The sequence below is a fragment of the Mobula birostris genome, chromosome 1 (assembly GCF_030028105.1).
Source record: "Mobula birostris isolate sMobBir1 chromosome 1, sMobBir1.hap1, whole genome shotgun sequence".
In the NCBI taxonomy this organism is placed as follows: Eukaryota; Metazoa; Chordata; class Chondrichthyes; order Myliobatiformes; family Myliobatidae; genus Mobula; species Mobula birostris.
In genome coordinates, this window is record NC_092370.1 from 162,769,465 (window position 1) to 162,790,346 (window position 20,882).

At 43.1% G+C, this 20,882-nt stretch overlaps 1 protein-coding gene across 1 annotated transcript in view; it reads left to right on the top strand.

Moving 5' to 3' along the window:
* Positions 1-20,882, top strand: part of ltk (leukocyte receptor tyrosine kinase) — an 88,955-nt gene that overhangs the window by 16,714 nt on the left and 51,359 nt on the right. The window contains exons 7-11 of the mRNA XM_072250730.1: positions 549-705; positions 2,019-2,201; positions 4,516-4,614; positions 5,707-5,859; positions 12,585-12,695. Of these exons, the coding sequence (XP_072106831.1) occupies positions 549-705; positions 2,019-2,201; positions 4,516-4,614; positions 5,707-5,859; positions 12,585-12,695 (703 nt within the window). The remainder of the gene's footprint in view (positions 1-548; positions 706-2,018; positions 2,202-4,515; positions 4,615-5,706; positions 5,860-12,584; positions 12,696-20,882) is intronic.

Consider the following 20,882-nt stretch of genomic DNA (forward strand, 5'->3'; position numbering starts at 1 on the left):
TACCCTATATTCATGTAAATTAAATTAAATCGTAATATTGAAATATGATAATTTATTATACAAAAAAAGAATCTAAGCCGACTACCAAGATCGAAGCTGTTTGGTAAAGAAAGAAAAAAGGAAAAAAAAGCCTTATCATATAGTGAAATATGTTATTAGCCAACATCTGTACTTTAACAGCAAATCAAAGGCTTTGAAAAGAGATTTTTTTAAAAGGGATTTTTTGAAAGACTTTTTACACAGAGAATAGTGAGTACCTGGAATGAGCTTCCAGAAGAAGTCATCAAGGTGTGTACAGCTGAAATATTTTAGAGGCATTTGGATAGGTACATCCATGAAAGGGAGGGGCTTGGAGGGATTACAGGCAACTCGAATTAGCAGGAAGGATGCTGTGGTCAGCATGGAGAAGGCCTGTTTCTATACTGTATTACCCTCTATGACTCTAAGATTACACAATTACTATGTTTTGAAGCTACAGCCAAGTACTAGAACACTTCTGCAGAACAAAATAGTTACGTGAAACAATTGAACTCTGTCACTTTATTCAGATGGAGAATGGCGTTCAAGTGCCATTGCTCATTGCGGCAGGTGGGGGAGGAAAGGCGTACCTGGAAGACCCAAATTACTCGACGGATGTCCATGTAATGGAACAATATGAAAATGATACATCAGTGCCTGGATACAATGGCCAAGTAGGGGCAGCAGGTCAGTGAGAGGAAAGAAATAGGTCGAGACATCTCATTAGCGTGTTATGAAAATTTTGGTAGTCTCTTGTTCATCAAATCTCTGCTGTAGGTTTTGTCACACACTTTTCAAACATAACCCTATTCAAACATAACGCTATAGCCAAAGCCGGACCTATTTTGTAGGGACAAATGTGTTGGCCTTACTTTGTTTTTCTTTGTTGTTCTCATGATCAGCAACTGGTAACAAGATGTTGATATGAGAGCAACACTGAAAAGGCCACATTTATTGGCCATTCGTGACCTTAAAAATTTCAAAAACTGCGCACAAAGATTTTTTAGGTAAAAGTGGGGAGAAGTTCAACAATGTAGAGGACTGCGTGACTGTGCTGGTGGGGAACAGGTCTCCCTCAGTGTAACCCACTGGAGACAGTGACTGGGGTGGGAACAGGTCTGTCAGTGTGAAACACTGGGGGAACAGACCAGCAGGGACAAGTCTATCTCAGAGTAATACTGGAGGGAATAGTACTGATGGGAACAGTTCTATCACTGGGCTAAAAAGCTGGTGGGGACAGGCCTGTCAGTATAAAACACTGGGGGCAGTATTGGTGGGAACATGTCTGTCAGCGTAAACTACTGGGGTTCGGTACTGGAGGGACAGGCCTGTCAGTATAAAACACTGAGGCAGTACTGGTGGGAACATGTCTGTCAGCGTAAACTACTGGGGTTCGGTACTGGAGGGACAGGCCTGTCAGTATAAAACACTGGGGCAGTACTGGTGGGAACATGTCTGTCAGCGTAAACTACTGGGGTTCGGTACTGGAGGGACAGGCCTGTCAGTATAAAACACTAGGGCAGTACTGGTGGGAACATGTCTGTCAGCATAAACTACTGGGGTTCGGTACTGGGGGGACAGGCCTGTCAGTATAAAACACTGGGGCAGTACTGGTGGGAACATGTCTGTCAGCGTAAACTACTGGGGTTCAGTACTGGAGGGACAGGCCTGCCACTGTGTCCCACTGGGGGAGAGAGCTGATGGGGATACATTTGTCAGTGTGCTTTTAGGTTTTCTACAATTCTGCAAGTCAAAGGTTTGAGCAACACTTGATTCTAGAGTCAGCGTTACCATGGCAGGATCTGTCCGGAAAATGCACCACTCTAAGTCAGCCATAGTCTGAGCTCCAGCTTTGGGTATACGGGTGACAATTTCAACACTTAGTTTCCAAGTCACACCAGCACAGCTATTGTTCAAGTGGTTGTCCAGTGGATTATTGTGAATAGGTGGAACTGTTCGTCCTTATCTTAACTTCTTTCCCGGGGACTTCTGTCCTGCAGGCGGAGGCGGAGGTTGGAATGACGTCACAAGGTTTCCCTGGTCAGGAAAATCTCTGGTGGAAGGTGCGAGTGGGGGCAGTGCGTGCCCCCGGGCATTGGAGAAGCTGGGGTGGGCAACACATGGTGGATTTGGAGGGGGTGGTGGAGCTTGTACGTCTGGAGGAGGAGGTGGTGGATACACAGGTGAGCCCTACCAACCACACTGTGTTCATGAACTGACTTGTATGTAAAGGTTTAGGATTATGTAGTTGCCTTTCATCTCTGCTTGCTTTCAGCTCTTTTTTCGCTTTCTGCGGAGATGTCTTACAATTACCACGGTTAACTCCACCCTGGCTTACTCTCGTAGCGCCCCTGTTCAATTGCTGCGGCCTGCTTTGATATTAACATGTGGGAGAATTTTCCTTCATCCTGATGACAGACGCAGAGTTTGAAGCTCAGTTAAGCGCCCCTTGTTTTGGAGCCTGCTTCCCCAGAGCAGCCCACATCACTGAACCACAAAATGCCGTAAGCTAAACTGCAGTTGACACTCCTCCACTAAAACTCTGCGATTCAGGTTGCTGTGTCTGTTCATTATAAATGATGAGGCAATTATACAAGTTTAGCAAACAATATTACAGCCATGCAGAAAATTCAAGAATATTTCTATTCAAACAACTTCCTTGCTTCCAGCTGAGATAAATAATCCCTTCTCCCTCATTATTGTATTTAAATGATGGGTCACTGCACTTTTTTATGCCAGGTTCCTGTCCCTGCTTCTGAAAAGCTGCTCCGATACGGAGCAATGAATGGAATCTCCAGCTGTGAGGAAGGTTGCATAACTGGCTCCTTGCTTTTATATTGAAGCTGGAACACACAGGATCTTCTGCCTGTAATTCTGCACAGAGATCTCCTTTGCCAGATCTGATTCTTCCTGTGTGTTGTTTACTTAACTGGCTACCTTTAGTAGAACCATAAACTGAAATGTCAGAGTTGTTAGGTACATGCTCATTGGCACAAAATATCCTTTAAGTGTTGTACAGGTACTCTTGAAACGTAGTTGCTCTTGCTGTGATTAAAGGGCCAGAGAGATTACCACAGACACCAGTGAGATAATTAGCAGTCCCTTGATTTAAGGTTCAAAGTAAATTTATTATCAAAGTACCATATACAGCCCTGAGATTCAATTTCTTGTGGGCATACTCAATAGACCTATAGAATAGTAACCAAATCAGAATCAGTGAAAGTCTGCCCAACTTGGGCACTCAACCAGAGAGCAGAAGGAGACAAATTGTGAAAATATAAAAAAATAATAATAATAATAAATAAATAAGCAATAAATATTGAGAACATGAAAAAAGAGCCCTTGAAAGTGAGCCAATAGGTTGTGAGAACAGTTCAGTGATGGGGTGAGTGAAGTTATCCCCACTAGTTGAAAAGCCTGATGGTTGAGGGGTAATAACTGTACTTGAAGCTGGTGGTGTGAGCCCAAAGATTCCTGTACCACCCTCCTGAAGGCAGCAGCAAGAAGAGAGCATATCCTGGAGGGTGGGGTCCCTGATACTGGATGGGTGCTGCTTTCCTGTGACGGTATCTCATGTAGATGGGCTCAATAGTGGGGAGAGCTTTACACATGACAGCCTGGGCTGTAGCCACTACTTTTGTAGGATTTTCTGATCAAGGGCATTGGTGTTTCCATGCAGCCAGTCAATATACTCTCCACTCCACATATATAGAAGTTTGTCAAAATCTTAGGAGATTGTGGAGATTCAGTATGACATGTAAGGAGGTAGAGACACTGCAGTGTTCTCTTCATAATTGCACTTGCATACTGGGCCCAGAACAGGACCTCCAAAACAATAACACCGAGGAATTTGGAGTTGCTGAACCTCTCCACATCTGATCCACTGATGAGGACAGGCTCATGGACCCCTGCTTTCCTTCTCTTGAAGTCAATAATCAACTCCATGGTCTTGCTGGCATTGGGCAAGAGGTTGTAGTTATGGCACCACTCAGCTAGATTTTCAATCTCCCTCCTATATGCAGATTCATCACCACCTTCGATTCAGCCTATGATAGTGGTGTCGTCAGCAAACTTGAATATGGTATTGGAGCTGTGCAGGGGGCTAAGCACACAGACTTGCGGTGCATCTGAGCTGATGGAGATTGTGGAGATGTTGCCAATCCGAACTGATTGTGGTCTACAAGTGAGGAGATCAAGGGTCCAATTGCACAAGGTTGACTGTGAGATAAATATTGACCAGGACAAAGAGAATGATCTTTATTTCTTCAAAACAGTGAAATGGGATCATCTATATTCAGCAGGAGCTTCAATTTAACATTCCACTTAACTAGTAGAATCTCCAACTTTATGAGCTGAAATCTCTGGAAGTGGGGGTCCATTGTATCCTAGCTGAGCAGTGTGAACTGTACTGTGAAGTCTGAAGCCTTATAAATGAGCCCCTTTATCAGCTGTGTAAGGAGTAAACCTGCAGCTCTCAGTTTCTGTGCCCTCTTTCAGGTGGGAATGCATCAAAAGCTGATCACATTAGCGCTGATGGCCATGACGGAATTTCATTTGTTAATCAAGCTGGAGAGCTTTACCTCCTCCCATTAGCAGGTAAAGTGCATAGGCATGCTGCCAGTCGGTTTTGATGTTGCCTACGCATTGAAAGGAACATTTATTTCAATAAATCATTGAAACAGTTCTTGAAAAGGTAACTTCTTGAAAAATAATTTATTTGCTTTCCACTTTGGCTCGGTGTCACTGTGAAAGGGTTTGGCTTGCAGGCTGATGAGAATTATCTTCAGTAGCCAAGGAGGAGTTCAAGCACCACAGTTGAAACAGAGGAATAGGAGTGGCCCGTCCGATGGTTTCAACCTAAGCTGCTGTTCATTGAGTTCAAGGTTGATCAATAACATAACTCCGTTCATTGACCTGATCCACCAATTTCATTGTGTCAAAGATTTAAAGTGAGTTTTGGAAGAGAATTCCATTGATTTGTATGAAGACTTAACCAAACGTCATGTAAATAGATTGATTCTTATTCTAAAAATAGAATCTCCTTCTTGACTTTCTCAGGGGGAGAGCTTTCACGTGCCCTGATGAAGAGTCCAGCCTGAATTGTTGACTGCTCATTCCCTTCCAGATATGCTGTCTGACCAGCTAGGTTCTCCAGCACTGTGTGTTACTCTGGATTTCCAGCACCTGCAGAACCTCTTGTGATTAGCAAATTGTTTCATATTTTCACGTGGGCTTATGAACACTTGGCCCATCATGTCTACGCCAATCCTATCAATCCCACTTATCTGCCCTGTATTTTATTCTCTTCCACATGCTCTTTTACTCCACCCTGATTCTCCACACACTCATCTATATAAAGGATCATTTACGACAGCCAATTAACCTATTGACCTGCACGTGATTGGAATGTGGGAGGAAACTGCAACATCTAGAGCAAGCCCATGTGGTCTCAGAGAATTTGAGAACTCCACATAGACAGTGCCAAAGTGAACCTGGATCTCTGATACCACGAAGAATCAGCCCCACCATCTGTGCCACTTAGCTGCCCCAAAGCAAGGAGCAGAAGTTTTCACCAAACCTACCCTCTACCTGAGATTCATTTCACAGCTGGATGTCCAGTGCGGTTTAAAGTAGTTTCCGTTCATGTCTTTTCCTCCTGTGAGTAATGTTGTCCTTCTGTCCTTACAGCAATGGAAAGCCATGGAGAAGCTGAAATTCAGATCCATATCAACTGCAGCCACTGTGAGTCGGACAACTGCATATGGGAGAGAAAGTCAAAGAAGATACTGTGCCTGTGCCTGAGTGGCAAAATTTTAGCCCAGGATAACGTTAGCTGCACAGGTAGGAACAGATCACAGAACATGCTGTCTTGCAGAATTATTCAGTATGATTAGTAATAGTACACTTAGTCATCATTATCTATTTCAACTCACCATCAAGTTGGGGTCTTGAAATTACTTTATTATATTTTAATCATGCTAAATCAACATTATGTGCAACCCTAACTCTGCTTTTAAAGATTCCTTAAGGAATGCAGTCTTCCAATGTCAGTATTCCAGAACTCCTTGATTAAGTTTCCCTGTGAAATTAGATATCCATGTGCAAACTGGGGCAGAGTTACAGCCACATACATAGAGTAGGGTTAATGGAGCGAGAGATAGATCCTAGATGGGATAAGAATCGAAATGAGAAGGCACTAGGAAGATTAACTACACTATTAAGTGGTTAAACTGCCTGTCCAGATATGTGCATCTTAAGGAGATGGGAGAGCCACAGAAAAGAGGACATAGCTACAAAATAAGGACTGGTCAAGGGGCAGTGAACCCTATGGAATTATCTGCATCTGAGCGTGGTGGAGACTAGATCATTTGATATTCTTGAGGTGAAGATAGATCAATATTTTGAAGATTGAGGAATTGAGGGTTATGTGGAACCAGCACAGGAGTAGAATCAAGGCCAATATAGATCAGTTATGATCATACTGAATGACGGTGCAGGCCTGAGAGGCCAAATGCCTTATTCCTGCTCCTATTTGCCTGTGTTTTTGTGAAAATGGAGAGAGCCAGTGCTATCTGAGGACTGAAAACTGCAAAATATTATACACTTGTTCCAAAAGCAGTGTAGGTTTAAAACTAATAATCGCAAACCAATGATGGAGAAAATTCTAGAAACACTAACCAAAAGTAAAATTAGCAGTCACAGATATGTGGATTGAATAAGGAAAGCCAGCATCAATTTGTTAAAGGTATTGATGGAACTTTTTTTATTGAAGTAACAGCTGATTATTGAGAGAGGTGTGGTTGATAAGCAATATCTGGATTTCCATAAAGTAACTGATAACGTGCTCCACTGGAGACTTGTCAATAAAATTGAAGGTCACAGACTAAAGAGAGCTTTAGTGGTGCAGATAGATAAGTGGCAGTGCAATAGGAAACAGCTGCACTTACAGGTTGCTTTCCTGGACTAGAAGTGTACGTGGAATTTTCCAGGTACTATATGGTATCAGAACCACTCTTTTGCCTAGTGTGTATTAATGAGTGGCTTTGGCACAACTTCTAAACTTAGTAAATGACACAAAACCTGGAGGTGTAGTGAACTGTGAGTGCGTGACAATGGACTTTAACGAGATACTAATAGGTCGAATAGGTGGGCAAATAGATGATAGGCAGATGAAATTTAATACCACAAAAAGTGAAGTGTTACATTTTATGTACTATTTGTTTTATGTGGCAAGGCAGGTGGACAAAGTGGTTGAAAAGGCACATAGGTTCTTGGGAAGAATGCAAGTGCAAAGGAGCCAGGGTGAATCTTTGTAAAACTAGTTTGGCCACAGTATTGTGTCCAATCCAGGATGCCACATGAAAGAACCGGAAAAGATGTAGCAACATTTCCCAAAACAATTCCAGGAATGATAGGTGGGATAGGATGTTATTATTCTCCTTGAAACAAACCATTTGAGGGGCCAGAGCATTGAATTATATATATAATAAATAGGCATCCGTTAGTCTCATGAGAACATGGATTTGCACCTTGGAAGGTTTCCAGAGCGCAGGCCTGGGCAAGGCTGTATGGAAGACCAGCAGTTGACAATGCTGCAAGTCTCCCCTCTCCACGCCACCACGTTGTCCAAGGGAAGGGCATTAGGGCCAATACAGCTTGGCATCGGTGTCATCACAGAGCAATGTGTGGTTAAGTGCCTTGCTCAAGGACACACACGCTGCCTCAGCCAAGGCTCGAACTAGCGACCTTCAAATCACTAGACGAATGCCTTAACCACTTGGCCATGTGCCAACACAATCTGAATAATGGGAAGGCCATCAACACTGTAGAGATGGGGAATCTGCTCCCATTGACAGAGCATCAAAAGCTAATGGACACAGAATGAAAGAGGTTTGCAAAAGAACCAAGAGCGATATGAGGAAACATGTTTCCAAACAGGAAGTTTTTAGGAACGTGTTGCTGGAGATAGTGGCCAGGCAGATTCAGTTGTAGTTCAAAGACCTGGATACGATTCTGAAGGGGTGTGCAGTGATCTGTGATGAAGGTGGGGGAGTGGGGGCAATAGTCAGTGGGATTGCTCTTGTTTAGAAATGGCACGGACTCAACAAGCTTATTGCCCTTGTATACTACAATGATCCTGTGGTCCGTGACGTGCCATGTTATACCGGTTTCAGGGCATAGAGCCTTGCAGTATAGAAATAGGCTCTTCAGCCCTCTGTGTCCATGCCAACCTGTACTAATCCCATTTACACACTCTTCCACTCTACTGTAACATCTTGATTAGCCTCGTATCCGTGAAGCTGTCAGCTTTAAAAGAGCACAGAAGAGGACAAACAGCACAGCTCCAGAAACTGGAGAATGTTGCTGCTTACACAATGGATGTTGTAGTGATGTTTGGTAAATAGGGGAGTGTTCCAGGAAGATTGAGACAAACCTGTTCAGTCTGGTGGTGGACTTACCTGCATGTTCTTTGGTAAGGGCTCCACAGAAGAATCTCCAAGATTACAGCAACTTGTCAGGTAATTTTCTGTAGGAAGCAAACACCCCATCAGTCTAGTCTGTGAACAACTATGCTTTGGGAACTCTGTATTGATTCCCAAGAGCCATATTAATAGTAGATGAAGTCATCTTTCTTTGAGCAGAGGCTCTGAGTTAAGGACTTTACCTCCTTAATGCAGCGGTGAGCATTAAACTGAGGTGTGGCAGAGGTCACCAGCAGCAACCTGGGATAATTCTGAAGACTTGTAACCTTGACTTCCACAAACAAAGCAGTGCAGGCAAACAAGTGAAGCTGTGTTCAAGAGATAACCAATAGATGAAGAACAAGGACTGCAGACAGTCCTCTAGATAATGCAACTTCAGACAAAGGAAGCAAACAGGACTAGTAAAAGTTAGATGTTCTGTGAGTGGGTAAGACCAGAGAATTGAAATTCATGCTGGAGACGATTCCTGTACTGCTGTTGACAGGGTTTAAGGTAATTTTACCCTGAGAATGAGCTCTCATTGCTGATGGACATCCAGCCTGAAAGATGGGGATTGTGTTTGGCACTGGGTGCCAAGAGACCCAGATGCAGTAATATCTGGCAATAGGTTAAGCATGTTCGGAATAACTTAGCACCGTTTGCTTGTTGGGGTTGGGCAGTGAACTTTCTAAGCCAGAATGCTTCCCTTTAATGGACAATGGGACATCTGTATGGTCAGTGTTATGGATAGTATAATGGGCGGTGTGTTCCACAGGGTCATTGTAATAATGCATGTCCCATATAATCACTGTCGTGGATAGCAAATTCTATATGGTCATTGTAATGAATGGCATGTTCTGTATGGCCTATGTAATGGAAAGGTTCTTTTTCAGTATACTTAGAGTACTAGAAAAGATGTTCTCTATGTGAGACTTTTTGTAATGGAGGGTGTACTCTACATGGTTAGCACAATGAAAGGAATCTGTATCATCAGGGAAATGGCTGCAGTGCTCTGACCTATGCAGCAGATGGGTGAATGTAGATGGTCATAAATGAATCAAATCAAATCAAGTTTTATTATCACTCGAACCATACATAAATACAGCTGAGCAAGACAGTGTTCCTCTAAGGCCGAGGTGCAAAATACTCAAAATATCAAGCAAACATTCAAAAATAGCAAGAGACAGAATTCAAAATAGTGAGCAAAGAAGCACATTCACTCAAAATATTCACTGTCCGGCAATTGATTGTGTAGTCTCCCAGCAGTATATAGATACACACAACCCAGCCTGTCATTCCACCGCTCAAACACAGGAGGGCAGCACCAATAGGAGCGGCCAGGCCTCAGCCAAGCTTGAACATCACGCTGTAAACACTTCCACATCTTCCCTGGTCTGTAGCAGCAGGCAAACCTGAGGTTTGAGGCCCAAGTTCTCGCTACAACCAAGGCTACACAGCTCCCATGTCACCTGCCCCTCCAACAGTCAAGGGTAACAGGCCTGTGGCTGTGTGAAGTAAACAGAATCACTGGGATGCTCTGGATGGTAAATGTGATGCTTGATATAGTGTTAATGCTCTCTGACCTCATTGTGATGCAGACGTCCCACCTCTCCCGGAAGTTCCGGGAGTCTCCGGCATATTGATAGCAGCTCCCTGATGCCTGGAAATTATATACATGACTAAACTATTTATTACAATGATACAGTACAGGAGTTGAGCTATCCATAATCAGTCTTAACTATGTTTTAAGCTATGAACAACATGAACTTAAACTAAGGACCAGAGGAAACAATTATATACAATCGATTTTTTTGAGAGCGAGCATGAGCGAGCCATGGCAGATTGTTCCAAAAAATATAAAATGTACTTCACCCCAGACTACACTAAAGTGTACCCCTGCCTAACAGGGGTCAAAAATAATGACAGTGTTGCTCACTGCACTGTTTGCAACAGTGACTTTTCTATTGCCCATGGTGGGTTAAGACTGTAAAAGACATGTTGAGGTGAGTTTAACAGGTGTCATTCATTCATTAGTATAGCTAACGTTATTTAAACTAGCTGGCTAGCTGCTAAGGAGCTACTCTATTGCAGACATCCCACCTCTGCCTGAAGTTCCTGGAGTCTCCCACAAATTGATGGTGCTACCTCCCTGAAATGAGTTTTTGCAGGGTGGGATGTCTGGTAATGGGAAATGTCCTCTGCATTTTCACCTTAACATAGCGAGTGCATGATAAGGCCAACTTATTATTGGAACTTGTGTTCCCTCTGGTCCTTAGTTTAAGTTCATGTTGTTCATAGTTTAAAATGTAATTAAGACTGATTATGGACAGCTCAACTCCTGTACTGTATCATTGTAATAAATAGTTTAGTCATGTCAGGAATTGGGTAATGAATGGAGCGTGTGCTTGCATAGGCAACTAGATAGGACATGAGTGACCTCTAGCAATAAATATCTGGAACTGCAGAAGGAATACATGCTAGAAACAGGAATGTAGTTCACCATGAATATTGGAGATGATTTAAATTGCGCAGAACCCATACATGTTGTTAACACAAGAGATCCTGCAGATGGTGGATATCCAGAGTGAAGCATACAAAATGCTGGAGGAGTTCAGCAGGTCAGGCAGGACAGGAATAAACGGTCACTGTTTCAGGCCATGACCTTCCATTAGGACTGGGTCTTGGCCCAAAAAGTCAACTGTTTATTCCTTTCCAGGGATAGTGCCTGATCTGCCGGGTTCCATCGGCATTTTGGATGGCGTGCATGTGTTTTGTTTGTGGGTCTCTGGTATCATGCATGCTCAGTCACATCCAATGGCAGGCAATTCACGGAACTACTTGCCTAATTTTTATTTACACATATGCGCCATGTACTGTTCATGGGCCACTCATGCAGGAGATGCATGGGTGGCCCTTGTGACTTAAAGGGAGCCTGGCTTGAAATCTGACTTGGGTGTATTTTTAAGGTAGTTAATTCTCTTTTGGGCCCTCAGCTCCACCATCTCCTTGCCCACCTGGAGAATGTCCTCCTCCAGAGTGATCTGCACCCACCACCCAACCTCCTATCCTTGCTCAACCACAGATTGGTCTGCCTCCCAAACCGCGTGATGATCACCCTGCACCTATAGTACCTCCAACTACCAATCATACAGCTTCGAAATCTACTACCATGACTACTAAATTCACTTTCCTGACCATTAAATTCCACCCCCCACCCCACCAACTGCTGGCTACTGAGACGACCTGAAAAGGCAACAGATACTGTCATCTGGACTCAGTGGATCAAGCAGCATTTGAGAGAAGAAAGGAATTAATCATTAAGGCTGAAACCCTACACTAGGTTTTTAAAGCAAGGTTTACTCCCAAACCCTCGTAGAAGATTCCTGCCTTTTTATGACCCAGGCTCTCATCTTTCTACCAAATGGCCTCTCTTCCCCTGTGACCAGCTAATCCTGCCTCTGGCTTGGCAGTAGATTGACCTGCTGTCCTCCCTGAAGTTGCACCTTAAAGTTCAAGTTTAATTGTCTTTCAACCATACATGAATGCCCTTGAATACAGCCAAATGAAACACCATAACTCCAGGAACAAGGTGCAAAACACAAGACCAACAGTCATACACCGCACAAGACACATGGAGCACACAAGATAGCAAGAACATATAGGATAGCAAGTACCTACAAGATATCTGTAAAATACAGTCACAAAGAATGCAGTCCAAGACCCTGAGTCCAGGAATGTTGCAGCAGTCTGCAGTTGAATACAACACAGCTTGTCTTCTGCCAAGCATACACTGGGGGGCAGCACCAACTCCAGCTTGGATGTCACACCACACCACCCCAGGCACTCCGGTGGAGCACACTGACTCAAACGTCTCTCTCCTGTGCACCTTGGGTAGTGTCTTAAGGAGAATGCTTTATAGGTCAACTCTGGGGATGGGATACATTTGTTAAACTGTTGGCCTGGTGTTTTTTGGTTTTGTTCCTCTGATCGATCAACAGTCTCTAATACTATAATCAGGAGCTGTTGTGCATGAAAGCATTGAGAATGAACCTTTGGGCGTAAGTGAATTAAGGTCTTAATTGCTTTTTGTTTCTTTGTCTACAGTTCCTGGAGGCATCATTCCAGAAGGCCATCTTCCTTCCTCCCTAATAATTGCCGTGGTTACGTCCACCATTGTTACTGGAGTAGTTCTAACCTGTGCTGGACTTGCTCTCAGTAAGAATTTCATTAAACTTTGTACTGCACAGCTCCCTTCTCAACCAACATTTCACAAGCTATAAGCTCAGGAGGACTTTTTTGTTGTTGTTTAAATTCCTGTCCATAACTGCTTTTTTTTTCCCCAATCGTGCCTCATGGTGCAACTTTAATCCTTCATTGAAAACATCTAACCACAGTTTTACTGCCTCTGTATGCCCCTCATACCTGAAAGAAACTTAGTCAATATTGCGAGTTGTATTAGTGTAAATATCTATGTTGTGCAGCTTTGCCTAAGGCACTGTTCTGTGCTTGTTATGTAGATAGGATGACTGGGCAAACATTTTTATCGGCACCAGGATTGGTTACTTAATTTTGACAAACCTGGCCTGTTCTTCTCAAGGTCTGCAGAATATCAGCACAGCAGAAAGTAGGACAACAACTTGCTTTATAAAGCACCCTTAACACACTGAAGTATCCCAGGAATCTTTACAGGAGTATGTCAGGTAAACATTACTGGGACAAAGGAGGACGATTTAGGAGAGGTAACATTACACTTGACTGACTACAGAAGCCCTGTGACTGGTTATCAAATCTATCCATAGGCAATACTTAACTCTGATTGCATTATTTCAACAGTAAACCCAACTATCTTCCTCAGGCACAAGTTAATCAAATGATAAATTCCCTGAAAGACACCTCCTTATATGTCCTCTTGAGTGGGCAGGGTTTAATATTCAATCCTGAGTGGGGGAATCTGAATTGCCTACTCTTGATTGGTTAGTTTAAATTGGCCTTGTTCTGATTGGCCAATTTATTTTAGGCCGAACCCTCTTTCGGAATGTGTGATGCCAGACTGGACCTATCTCTACTCTAGCTTCGAAGATTCCTGATGAGGTTTGGCCTAAAAATCAACCAATCAGAACAATTCAAACTAACCAATCAGGAATGGATAATTCAGATCCAGCCAATCAGAATCAAGTATCAGACCCTGCCCATGCCCTGCTCCCTAAGGAGGTGTCTCTAGGGGACACTTGGTGCTTGACTATCTTGTGCCTGAAGGTTTCCTGTTGAAACAGTGCAATCAGTTTCTGTAAGTAAGTGACTGTTAAGGCCAAAGGACAGCATGGATAGAATGTTACACTTGGTCAATGAATTAGTTAAAAGGGAAGTGGTAAAGAAGGGAGATCTAAGCAGGCAGTCAGGATAGAGTTAACCAAATATTTAGCCATAGAAGGAGAATATCAAAAGAAAGAGGCAAAGGGCAGCAGAGATTTAATCAAGTGATGCCAGAAGTAGGTCTCTAGACAACTTAAGGCAGTGTTACCAGTGGATAAGAGGTCACAGTTGGAGGAGTGTAGAGGTCCTGGACACTGGAGCATTTTAAGGAAGATGTAGACATGTTGAGGGGGCTTGGGTATGATAATGTACTGGCACTGGCGAACCAGGTCAATCAGCAGAGGGATGACGATGCCTGAGAATTCTGCGGCTGACCCACGGTAGGATGACAAGAAAAAGGGCAATTCCAGTTGTCCCTCCAGTCTCCTGTATTTCTCTTTGTGTCCACCTGCATGATTACACATCACGTCTTTGCTCATTCTTGCCCTACCTGGCAGATTGTTAAACATTCAGCACTCTTTATGTAAATCTGAACATGTTGTTGTCACTTCAATTTTATCTTTCACAAATTTTGCCTTTGATTATAATTGTTTCAATTATCTTAAAGCAATAATCCTACTTTGCCATTTAAAATGTTTTATATCTATTCCATAAAATCATAAATGTCCTATAATTAACCTGTAGAGTACTTGATTCACTGTAGGGTGTGGAGATAGGAGAAGGCTGTTCAAGGCCCCAGGTACATTGTACCATGTAGAATTAGATCGTGCTCATCAGTATCTTAATTCCATCCAACAGTCTTTATTCAGTATTGCTGTATACTTCCCCAACATAAATATATCATCCTTGATTTTGAAAGAAAATGTATTTATCTTTGGGTGGGGAGGGGGTGTGAGAGTTCCACGTATTTAGTCAGACAGCATCCTTCCTAGCCCAGCTATGTTTTGAAGATTATCCTCCTTTGCTTATATCCTAGTGCTCTTGGCATAAACGTATTGTTTTTTTTTACACAAGGCCATCAACTTTAGAATTAGACATCCAGGTTTCTGCTCTTCCGTAGTTCTCATTATTTCGAAACTCTGCTGACCAATGTTATTAGGTCCAGTGTGGCTGATTCTACAATGCATCACATTAAAGTCTATCTGCTTCCCCAACTCACTTGTTCTTTCAAGGCTTCTGTGTAACCTCCTCCTCCCATCTACACAATTCTCTTGGTCAACTACCTCTGTCATTAGCAACCAAGGATAAAGCTCTTTATTCTTTCATGACGTTGGGAAATACAGTTACTAGTTGGGTATATTATCAGTCACACATAAGCAATGGTGGTTCTTCTACCATACCAATTCCTACTGTATCTAATGGGTGCCACTGAATTTCATACCACATCATTTCAGTTATAAATCTTGCGTAATCTTCCTGATATGGTTCCTAGAGCTGGTATTTATTTCTTCCTTTTCCCAGTAATTTTCACCACCCTCTCCTACCCACGTTGACTTGTGATTGATGTGTTCATCGAATGTTTCCAAAAAACAATCCACAACTGCCCACAGCCCATGAAAATGGTAAAGCAAGTTGCAGCCAGCTATTCCAAAGTGAGAAGGTGAGGCACCAGATGGGTTCTGAGTCCAATCTCCTTCTCCATTACAATGTTTACATTCCAATACAAAATTGACCATGGTCACTTTCCACCCCTTAACTTCATGAGCTTCAACTATTGCTCCTCCAATGCATGACACACATAAGTTTGGCACAGAGCAAAATGGAACATGGGACTTGCCTGGTCTGCACAGCTCACCTACTTCCTGATTAAATTCAGATGCATCAGGACTTCCCTTCATTACTGAAAAGCTAGAAAAATGACAGAAGAATGGGGTTGAAAGGGATAATAAATCAGCCATGATGGAATAGCAAGCTGACTTGATGGGTGAAGTGGCCTAATTCTACTTCTGTGTTCTTGTGGTCTAACCCTCTACTTTGCATTCCATTCTTTGGATATTTGATTCTGATTCGTCATTTTTTTTTTGCTTCATGTTGCTATTTATATAACTTTTGTATTGGTTAAGGACAGAGTTGCTGCAGAATATTCGTTCTTGTATCACTTTGAACTCATATGTCTATCACAACGTAAAGAGCCACAAGCTTGTACCTCTTGTAAAGCAGAGCTTTGGGTTATTTGTATCTGTCACCTGTCTAAATGCGTTAGTTTTAGTTGTGACTCTATTCTGAAAGGATTTGTATTCAGCCTCATTGATTAGAGTTCAAGACTGCATGCTTATAATTTTTAGTTTGGGTTTCATTCTTGGGTTTTTGAGGATGAAGATTCTTGTAATCTCAGACTGGCAAATTCACCTCTATCACACCAGGAAATCCAGTGTATTCTCTACTTGGCACTAAATATACAGTTCAATATAGTCCTTCCTGTATTACAAATATAATTCAAATATGTGACAAAGGGTGCAAAATACCCTGAGGCATCCTATAGCTATGATGAATGCAAGTCTCTCTCTTCTTGCTTTCCTGTATCATTACTCTAAATTATTAAAGCCCTGGTGATACACCTGTTAGCCATCTGAGGTTTGGACTGGATTCTCCTATTGTGTTGTCTCTGTTGCTCCTCTCTACAAGCACCTAACTGTCCTTGTCCATCTGACTTGATCTTGTGTCTCTCTATTGTTTCTGTAGACAGGGTGTGTCTGTTCACAAAGTGGGTGGTGATGATATGTAGGTCTTTTCTCATCCCCCAGCTGTGACATCACCACACTTTCTTAACAGGGGTCAGACTGGAATTCTTCCCATTCTTTGATCTAAACATTGGATAGCTACATAAATGGATACTTTGGTGTAGAATAGCTTAAATTGTTTTCCCTGGGAAGTTTTCATGTTTTATTGTTTTACAATATTGAATCACAGTGGATTTAATTAGGGGTTTTTTTGATACTGATGAATAGAAAAAGACTTTCATGTCAAAATGAGAACAAATCTCTACAAAGCGATCTAAATTAATTACAAATATAAAACAAAATAATTGATTGCTTAACTATTTACCATTGGCAGCAATTACAGCCTTGAGTCTGTGTGGATAGGTCTCTATCAGCTTTGTACATCTGGTACTGCAATTTTTCCCCATTTACAAAACTGCTCAAACTCTATCAGATTGCATGAGAATCATGAGTGAACAGCCCTTTTCAAGTCCAGCCACAAATTCTCTGTTGGATTGAGGTCTGGATTCTGGTTTTAAGCCATTCCTGTGTAACTTTGGCTTTATGCTTGGGGTTATTGTCTTGCTAGAAAACAAATCTTCTCACACATCGCAGTTCTCTTGTGGACCGCATCAGGTTTTCCCTGTATTTTGCTGCATTCATTTTACTCTCTACCTTCACAAGCCTTCCAGGGCCTGCTGCAGTGAAGCATCCCCACAGCATGATGTAGCCATCATCATGCTTCACAGCAGGGATGGTGTGTTTCTGATGATGTGTGGTGTTTTTGGCTTACACCAAACATAGTGTTTAGTCTGATGGCCAGAAAGCTCAATTTTGGTTTCATTGGACCACAGAACCTTCTTCTAGCAGACTTGAGTCTCCCACATACCTTCTGGCAAACTCTAGCCAAGATTTCATGTGTTTTTTTTTCCCCAACAGTGTCTTTCTCTTTGCCACTTTCCCTTAAAGCTGCTACTGGTGAAGTACCCAGGCAACAGTTGTTGTATGCGTAGTTTCTCTCATCTCAGCCACTGCTCCAGAGTTGTCATGGGCCTGTTGGTGGCCTCCCTCACTCATCCCCTTCTTGCAAGGTCACTCAGTTTTTGAGGGTGGCCTGCTCTTGGCAGATTTAAAGCTGTGCCATATCCTTTCCAATTCTTTTTGATTGACTTGACTGTACTCAAAGGGATATTCAGTGACTTAGAAATTTTCTTGTATCCATCTCCTGACTTGTGTTTTTCAATAACCTTTTTGTGGAGTTGTTTGAAGTGTTCTTTTGTCTTCAAGGCATAGTTTTTGCCAGGATACTGACTCACCAGCAGTTGGACCTTCCAGATCAGGTGTATTTTTACCACAGTCAATTGAACCACCTTGACTGCACGCAGGTGATCTCCATTTGACTAATTATGGGACTTCTAAAACCAATTGGCTGCACCTGTGATGATTTGGTATGTCATATTAAAGGGATGTGAATACTTATGCAATCACTTATGTTTTATATTTGTAATTAATTTAGATCACTTTGTAGAGAAGTTTTCACTTTGACATGAAAGAGCCTTTTTGTGTTGATCTGTGTCAAAAAAGCCAGATTAAATCCACTGATTCAATGTTGTAAAACAAAACATGAAAACTTCCAAGGGGATTGCGTACATTTTATAGGCACTGTATAGCATTGCATTCCACACTTTTGTGTCAGTGTGCATTAGTAGCTGTTTGTATCAGCTATACAGTTTGTAATGAATATCAAAATAACATCTTAAGAAGCAGGTTGCAAACTTATCAGAAACAGGACTGTGAACCAAGATAACTCATTTCTAGCAATTCTGAGCAGGTAATATGGATGCTGATAGCTAGCATAATTTGGGCCTGAGAGAGCTATCTGAATTTTCTATGTTCTTATGAAATAACTTCAGTAAGACATGAGTGACAAGTGCAATCATGCACGCTTGATGCAGACAAGAGAAAATCTGCAGATGCTGGAAATCTGAGCAACACGCACAAAATGCTGGGGGAACCCAGCAGGCCAGGCAGTATCTATGGGGGAGAAAAAAGTACAGTCAACGTTTTGGGCCGAGGCCCTTCAGCAGGACTCAGGAAGGGCCAGTCCTGCTGAAGGGTTTTGGCCCGAAATGTCAACTGTACTTTTTTCTCCCCCATAGATGCTGCCTGGCCTGCTGAGTTCCCCCAGCATTTTGTGTGTGACGCTTGATCCAGGTTGTTCAATGCAACAAGTTCTTGAGTGGATCCTTTGGTAACCTAGTGCTGTAGATATGGTGGAGTTCAGCCAGCTGAAGATGGAAAGTGCATTCTAGTACAGATGAAGGCTTGCTATGTTTATGGTTGACAGATGTGACTGACTGGAGTAGCTCATCTCTCCCATTCTATCAGAGCCATCTGCAACTTTGTCTTGACTGTTCTATGTTCTTCTACCATATCATTACTCAGCTGTAGGGACCAGCCTTGATTGACTGGTTCTATTCCAAGTTATCTATTTGTAGGCAGAGAAACATGTGTTATGGCTATTCTTTGCTCTTCTATGTTACGTTCTTTCTATTCCTCATTTGTCGTCTGCCTGCTCTTAACAGCTTGAACTACCACTGCCTCTCCTCTTGATTCATCAGACACAGAAATGGCTGAGTTGGAATTCTCTACAGCCAAATCCTAGGAGTAACTGAAGCTTTTAACATTGGCTTAACTTCCCACAGAGAAGGCTAAGGGGACACTAAATTTGAGCTATTCTAATTCATAGAGATCTAAAATAGAATGAATAGGATGGAACGCAAACACGAGGAAATCTGTAGATGCTGGACCTCCTGTCCCATGATCCTCTCATATCCCTTTTGCCAATCACCTGTCCAGCTCTTGGCTCCATCCTCCCCCTCCCACTTTCAAATCTCTTACTAACTCTTCCTTCAGTTAGTCCTGACGAAGGGTCTCGGCCCGAAACGTCGACTGTACCTCTTCCTAGAGATGCTGCCTGGCCTGCTGCGTTCACCAGCAACTTTGATGTGTGTTGCTTGAATAGGATGGAAACTCAAACTAAGGACCATCAATTTGAAGAAATGAGTGGATTAGAGGGAAGTGGGGGGAATAAGAGGCTGAAATCTTCGGCTTAGTTAACCAGCACTTGAAGAGTAAGACCTGTAGGGCCAACACCATAAAATTGGGAGGTGGGATTGGAATTGACAATTCCTCTTTTGCTTGGAGCAGACAAAATGGACTGAACAGCCTCCATATGTATCATAGATGTTCAATGATTGTATGATTTCTAGAGTTCTAAACATCATATTTGCCAACTACTGGCTCCATAATCATTCACTTACAACTGTGCAGTGCCAGGTTCAGTCTCTAATTCCCTATCTCCTTCATTAAGATGCTTTTCACCTCCAGAACAGTGCCTGTTTCCACCCCTCTTCAGCAACTCAACTTATACACTGTTCTCGGTGTCGGATGTGGGAGGCCCTGGAGTCTCCAAGCCTCCCGGACGTCTACATCTGCGCCAAGTGCATCGAGACGCAGCTCCTAAGGGACCGCGTTACAGAACTGGAGCTGCAGCTCGATGACCTTCGTCTGGTCAGGGAGAGTGAGGAGTTGATAGAGAGGAGTTGCAGGCAGGTGGTCACACCGGGGCCACGGGAGGCAGACAAGTGGGTCACGGTTAGGAGGGGGAAGGGGAGAGTCAGGTAATAGAGAGTAACCCGGTGGCTGTGCCCCTTAACAACAGGTACTCCTGTCTGAGTACTGTTGGGGGGGACAGCTTACCTGGGGGAAGCGACAGTGGCCATGCCTCCGGCACAGAGTCCGGCCCTGTAGCTCAGAAGGGTAGAGAAAGGAAGAAGAGGGCAGTTATGATAGGGGACTCGATAGTAAGGGGGTCAGATAGGCGATTCTGTGGACGCAGTCCGGAGACCCGGATGGTAGTTTGCCTCCCTGGTGCCAGGGTCCGGGATATTTCTGATCGTGTCCAAGATATCCCAAAGTGGGAGGGTGAGGAGCCAGAGGTCGTGGTACATATAGGTACCAATGACAAAGGTAGGAAAAGGGATGAGGTCCTGAAAGGAGAATATAGGGAGCTAGGAAGGGAGTTGAGAAAAAGGACTGCAAAGGTAGTAATCTCGGGATTACTGCTTGTGCCACGCAACAGTGAGAGTAGGAATGCGATGAGGTGGAGGATAAATGCGTGGCTGAGGGATTGGAGCAGGGGGCAGGGATTCAAGTTTTTGGATCATTGGGACCTCTTTTGGCGCAGGCGTGACCTGTACAAAAAGGACGGGTTACACTTGAATCCTAGGGGGACCAATATCCTGGCAGGGAGATTAGCGGGGGCTACTGAGGTGACTTTAAACTAGAATGGTTGGGGGGTGGGAATCAAATTAAAGAGGCTAGGTGT